We start from the raw sequence: 6,757 nt of genomic DNA, 5'->3' as shown, positions 1-6,757 counted from the left end.
ACTTTGCACGCTCGCGCCGTCAAATAACCTTTCTCAATTAACCCCGTAATTTCACTGACAAAGCGTTCATTACAGGCATTTAGCAGACGCTCTTATCCAGAGCGACTTGCGCAACTTTTTATTTTTTACATTGTATCCATTCATACAGCTGGATATATACTGAAGCAATGCAGGTTAAGTACCTTGCTCAAGGGTACAACGGCAGTGTCCTACCCAGGAATCGAACCTGTGACCTTTCGGTTACAAGCCCAGTTTCTTATTCACTGTGCTACACTGCCGCCCTAAGGAGGCAATTCTTTCATAAATATGGTTCATTTTGGTTAGTGACGTGTTCTTTTGAATATTTGCTTTTTTTCCCCCCCTCCAATTGTACTGGCCGCTCACAGGTTAAAGTATTCTAAATGTATATTTGACCCAGGTCTGATTGAAGCTTCTGGCGCTGTTGTTAGTGATTGGCTCTCTCCCCTATTACGAGCCTCAACGAGGCCCCCTGCTGGCCACAGCCGGGGCTGCAGAAGGTCAAATCGGCTTGCGGATAATTCACGAAACTCAGCTTTCCCACGGCACAAGAACGCCGCTAAAAATGCTTCGGTCTGGGGAAATATGTGCCGGAAATATGTGGATCGCGGTCCTGTCGTCTTTCCAGAGCCGTGGAAGTGGGAGAAAAACAGCCGAGATACAAAAAGAAAAAAGAAAGAGACGGTGTTTTTATGCATTTCTTTAGCGGGAAGTGCAGCGCTAGCCGTCGTGTGGTGGCGGCGGCGCGCTTGTGTTGCCGTGGCAGCGGCGAGCGCTACCTGGCGGCGGGTTAATGGGGCTCATTTTCGGTCCTCCTCAGACCCTAAACAAGAGCAGCGCACGGGGCGAGTGCTACGTGGTGGACTCTGAGGTCATCACCTCCGGCATCCCGTACCAGGACTACTTCTACACCGTCCACCGGTACTGCCTCACCGCCGTCAACCGCCACAAGAGCCGGCTCAGGTGAGCTCGCCCACCCGCCAAAAAACACCCTGCCACGTGTTCATCAAAGCTTTTAGCTGCTGGAAGTTACTTTGTTTGGTTTATCTCCCTCTGTCTCTCCCCCCATCACTCACTCTGTCTCTCCCTCTGTCTCTCCCTCCATCACTCCCTCTGTCTCTCCCCCCATCACTCACTCTCTCTCTCCCCCATCACTCCCTCTGTCTCTCCCCCCATCACTCACTCTGTCTCTCCCCCATCACTCACTCTGTCTCTCCCCCTGTCTCTCCCCCCATCACTCACTCTCTCTCTCCCCCTGTCTCTCCCCATCACTCACTCTGTCTCTCCCTCCATCCCTCACTTTGTCTCTCCCTCCATCACTCACTCTGTCTCTCCCCCCATCACTCACTCTGTCTCTCCCCCCATCTCTCACTCTGTCTCTCCCCCCATCACTCACTCTGTCTCTCCCCCATCACTCCCTCTGTCTCTCCCGCATCACTCACTCTGTCTCTCCCTCCACCCCTCCCTCTGTCTCTCCCTCCACCCCTCCCTCTGTCTCTCCCTCCACCCCTCACTCTGTCTCTCCCCACATCCCTCACTCCGTCTCTCCCTCCACCCCTCCCTCCGTCTCTCCCTCCACCCCTCCCTCCGTCTCTCCCTCCATCCCTCCCTCCGTCTCTCCCCCCATCCCTCACTCTGTCTCTCCCTCCATCTCTCCCTCCGTCTCTCCCCATCCCTCCCTCCGTCTCTCCCCCATCCCTCACTCCGTCTCTCCCTCCGTCTCTCCCCTCATCCCTCCCTCTGTCTCTCCCCCATCCCTCCCTCCGTCTCTCTCCCCATCCCTTCCTCCACCCTCCCTCCGTCTCTCCCTCCATCCCTCCCTCCATCTCTCCCTCCACCCCTCCCTCCGTCTCTCCCCCCATCCCTTCCTCTGTCTCTCCCTCCACCCCTCCCTCCGTCTCTCTCCCTCCCGTCCCTCAGGGTGTCCTCGGACATCTGCTACCGGAAGCAGCCGTGGAGCCTGGTGAAGGCCCTGATAGAGAAGAACACCTGGAGCGGCATCGAGGAGTACTACAGGCACATGGGTGAGCGGCGTGGGACACGTGCGCTGTCCGCTTCTGTCCGGTTCTGACCGGTTCTGTCCGGTTCTCTTCTCTCTCTGCATGCGGGGCTGTGGGCTCTGTCCGGTTCTGTCCGGTTCTCTTCTCTCTCTGCATGCGGGGCTGTGGGCTCTGTCTGGTTCTCTCTGCATGCGGGGCTGTGGGCCCTGTGCGGTTCTGTCCGGTTCTGCCCGGCTCTGTTCTCTCTGAGCTGTGGGCTCTGTCCGGTTCTGTCTGGTTCTGTCCGGTTCTGCCCGGCTCTGTTCTCTCTGAGCTGTGGGCTCTCCTGTGGCCCTGCGGGGCCTGGTCGGCCCCGGCTCTCGTGTCTCCAGGGCCCCGGGGCCCGCTGGAGTCCGTTTTCTGTCCTTCTGCGTGGGCGCAGGGATTATCACCTCCCCGCTTACTTTCCTCTCCTCTTTCTCTCCCCTGCTTTCCCCCTCCTCCCCCGTTTATTTTGGGAACGTCTGGCACAACACGTTTGTTTACTGCTTGTGTAATGTCCTCCTCTTTCTCTACCCCTCCCCCTCTGCCTTTCTTTCTCCTTTCCCCATCTTACACTCTCTCTCCCTCTCCCTCTCTGTTACACTCCCTCGCTTTCCCTCTCTCACACTCTCTACCACTTACCCTCCCTTTCTCACACTCTGTCACTCTCTCTTCCTGTATCTCACATACATTCTCACTCTCCCTCTCTCTCTCCCCCTCTCCCTCTCTCTCTCACTCTCTATCTCTCCCGCTCTCTTTCTCCCTTTGTCCCTCTGTCTCCCCCTCTCCCTCTCTCGCTCACTCTCTATCTCCCCCTCTCTCTCTCCCTCTGTCCTTCTCTCCCCCTCTCCCTCTCTCTCTCACTCTCTATCTCTCCCTCTGTCCCTCTCTCTCCCCCTCTGTCTCTCTCTCTCTCTTTCCCTCTCTCCCTCCCTCTCTCTCAGAAATGGAGGTGTGCAAGCTGGAGACCCTGCTGCAGTCGGAGGTGTCGGTGGTGGGGGCGGGAGAGGGGGGCGCAGCCGACGCAGCCAAGACCCCGCCCGGCCTGCGCAGACGCAAACGCAACTGCTCCCGGCGGGGGGGAGAGAGAGAGAGGGAGGGAGGGGTCGGCGCGGGCGAGCGGGGCGGAGGAGGCCCCGGGGAGGACAGAGAGAGGAGGGAGGCGGGTGAGTCCCCGGACGCAGCCGAAAGCGGGAGAGCGAGGGGGGGGGTCCATCTGCAGGCAGATATCTCTAGTGACCTCTAGTGGCCAGATGCAGAATGGCACATTTTAGGGTCTTGAGTATGTGTGGGTATATACACATTTAGGGGACGTATTGTGACTTGGAACGTAAATTTGCATATAGTGTGCAGGTGTGCATTTAATGCTCAAGTGTGCAGGGATTTCAAAACAGTTGGGACACACTGTTTGCACTCTGGTATTTATTTCCAGTCATGTACTGTAGCCACACTACTGTTAATAGCTAGTAACAGCTGTGCAGTGATGTGGGCTTGCTAACTACAGGCAGATGAATCGAGCTTGCTAACATTGTGTTCACATTAACAATATAATCATGATGCTACCATATGAATCAAATATCTCTGCATTCATCTCTCTTTTGGCTGCTCAGGGGCTCAGTACCTGAAGCTGGGAGATCGATCCCGGGGGGGCGGCGGCATCTCCACCATCCTGCTCATCGTCAGCTTCATGTGAGTCCAGCCGTCTGCCACGGGGAGGCCACTTATACAGTATAGTGCTGTATTTATACAGCGCAGTGCTGTATTTATACTGTGCAGTGCTGTATTTATACTGTACAGTGCTGTATTTATACTGTACAGTGCTGTATTTAAATTGGGCAGTGCTGTATTTATACAGTACAGTGCTGTATTTATAGTGGGCAGTGCTGTATTTATACTGGGCAGTGCTGTATTTATACTGTACAGTGTTGTATTTATACTGGGCAGTGCTGTATTTATACTGTACAGTGTTGTATTTATACTGGGCAGTGCTGTATTTATACTGTACAGTGCTGTATTTATACTGGGCAGTGCTGTATTTAAGCTGTACAGTGCTGTATTTATACTGGGCAGTGCTGTATTTATACAGTACAGTGCTGTATTTATACTGGGCAGTGCTGTATTTATACTGTACAGTGCTGTATTTATACTGGACAGTGCTGTATTTATACAGTACAGTGCTGTATTTATGGTGGGCAGTGCTGTATTTATGCTGGGCAGTGCTGTATTTATATTGTACAGTGTTGTATTTATACTGGGCAGTGCTGTATTTATACTGTACAGTGTTGTATTTATACTGGGCAGTGCTGTATTTATACTGTACAGTGCTGTATTTATACTGGACAGTGCTGTATTTATACAGTACAGTGCTGTATTTATGGTGGGCAGTGCTGTATTTATGCTGGGCAGTGCTGTATTTATACTGTACAGTGTTGTATTTATACGGGGCAGTGCTGTATTTATACTGTACAGTGTTGTATTTATACTGGGCAGTGCTCTATTTATACGGTACAGTGCTGTATTTATACTGTACAGTGCTGTATTTATACTGGGCAGTGCTGTATTTATACCGTACAGTGCTGTATTTATATTGTACAGTGCTGTATTTATACTGGGCAGTGCTGTATTTATACTGTACAGTGCTGTATTTATACTGTACAGTGCTGTATTTATACTGGGCAGTGCTGTATTTATACTGTACAGTGCTGTATTTATACTGTACAGTGCTGTATTTATGCTGGGCAGTGCTGTATTTATGCTGGGCAGTGCTGTATTTATACGGTACAGTGCTGTATTTGTACTGGGCAGTGCTGTATTTATACAGTACAGTGCTGTATTTATACTGGACAGTGCTGTATTTATATTGTACAGTGCTGTATTTATACTGGGCAGTGCTGTATTTATGCAGTACAGTGCTGTATTTATACGGTACAGTGCTGTAAAAGGGTAGCGTTCTTGCTCTGTCTCTCTTCTTTCACTGCACTGTGTGTGTTCTCTATGGCCAGACTGGGCTGATGCTCCCCTGCTGCTTACTAACCTCATCCTCAGGTTTCTGACTCCTCCTCCCTCTCTGTCTCCTTCTTTCCTCAACTCTCGCCTGTCCGTAGGATCTGTGTCAGGTACTGTATCTCCTGTGTGTGTGTGTACACTCGTGCGTGCGTGTGCGCGAGTACGTGCGTGTACACTTGCGCATCACGTGTGTGTGTGTGTGTACACGTGCTTGCGTGTGTGTGCGCGAGTACGTGCGTGCGTGTGTGTATATGTACAGTTGCACGTCACACACGAGTGTGTGTGTGTGTGTACACTCGTGCGTACGTGTACACTTGCGCATCACGTGTGTGTGTGTGTGTGTGTGCAGAAGCTGAGGGCTTGACTTGCTGGGTTAAATTAACTGAAGCTGAATGAGCCGTTGGGTAGAGCTGAGCTTCACTGGGTAGTGAGCTGTGTGCCTCATACTGCAGCTGCTCTGAACAGCACTAATGAGCAGTCTTTATCTTTACACTTTATCTAAACCTTTCTCTTTGTCTTCTTTTTCCCTTTCCTTTCTCCATCCCTCATATATCATAATTCCTGCTTATATATCATTCCATTCATGCATTTCACCCCCCTCTCCCTCCCTCTCTCTCCTCCTCCTCCTCTCTCTCTCCCCCCTCTCTATCTCTCTCACACTCTCCCTCATACACTCTCTCTCTCATATCTCATTCCATATCTCCCATTTCACCCTTCCTCCCTTCTCCTCCCCCCTCCTCCTTCCCCACTCTTCTCCCGTCCTCTCCCTGCCCCTTCCAGTCGTTGCTGTAGCGTAAATGCTGTCTCTACACTTGGCTCTGAGCGAGCAGCACACACCCTGGAGACGTGGCACTCCTACTCCCTCTCAGACAGGTAGGAGCGCTGCTGTACAGAGCATGTTCACTACACTATACTCCCAATGTTCACTACACTATACTCCCAATGTTCACTACACTATACTCCCAATGTTCACTACACTATACTCCCAATGTTCACTACACTATACTCCCAATGTTCACTACACTATACTCCCAATGTTCACCACATAAGCTGCTCTATAACCGTAGTACATTGTACATTGCGTGCGTCCTACTTTGTCTATTACTTGGCAACCTCTGTCCTCATTCCTGAAATTAAGAAAAATAAAATTCAGTGCTTTTGAGTTTTTGCAAATGCCGGGTCCTTGAATTTGAGAGTGGAGCGGGGCCTTTGAAAGCGTGCGAGGTGGTGGTAGCGGCGGCGGTGGAGGGCTCCGCCCACGGCCCCGTCCGCGCAGGGCGTATCCTGCTTGCGTCTCCAGCGCTGTGCGTCTGTGTTCCCCCAGCCCCCTGCCCCAGACGGCTGGCGAGTGGGCCCAGGTCCTGCAGCTGCAGAGGCAGTTCCACCAGGCCCAGCTCAACAAGTGGCAGCAGATACTGCAGTCCTCCGTCGCCCTGCTGGACCAGGTCTGTCCCTGCCTCCCCGCTCCTGCACAGTAGGTGGCAGCAGTGAGCCTGTGAGTCGGTCTTGCAGGCCGTCAGTAAACACAGAAGAGAAGTTTGTAGTGCTAGTGATGGGAGACAAGACATCACTGGACCAACCCTGCATTGCTGGTGGCAGTGCTAATGAATGAAGTGTCAATCACTAACTGGTTGAACCAATCACAAGGTCTTGCTGTGCCTGACAAAAACTACTGGTTCAGAGTAGTGAGCTGTCGTTACCATATTTTTGGT

General features: G+C 52.1%; 1 protein-coding gene across 1 annotated transcript in view; it reads left to right on the top strand.

Annotated features, from left to right (window-relative positions):
- Nucleotides 1-6,757, top strand: part of gramd1a (GRAM domain containing 1A) — a 30,953-nt gene that overhangs the window by 20,107 nt on the left and 4,089 nt on the right. The window contains exons 13-19 of the mRNA XM_064304943.1: nt 839-981; nt 1,939-2,042; nt 2,984-3,205; nt 3,650-3,728; nt 5,156-5,173; nt 5,826-5,918; nt 6,370-6,490. Of these exons, the coding sequence (XP_064161013.1) occupies nt 839-981; nt 1,939-2,042; nt 2,984-3,205; nt 3,650-3,728; nt 5,156-5,173; nt 5,826-5,918; nt 6,370-6,490 (780 nt within the window). The remainder of the gene's footprint in view (nt 1-838; nt 982-1,938; nt 2,043-2,983; nt 3,206-3,649; nt 3,729-5,155; nt 5,174-5,825; nt 5,919-6,369; nt 6,491-6,757) is intronic.

This window comes from Anguilla rostrata, chromosome 1, assembly GCF_018555375.3.
Source record: "Anguilla rostrata isolate EN2019 chromosome 1, ASM1855537v3, whole genome shotgun sequence".
Classification (NCBI taxonomy): domain Eukaryota; kingdom Metazoa; phylum Chordata; class Actinopteri; order Anguilliformes; family Anguillidae; genus Anguilla; species Anguilla rostrata.
The sequence above is the reverse complement of the archived record's forward strand: the minus strand, read 5'-3'. Positions and strand labels throughout refer to the sequence as shown.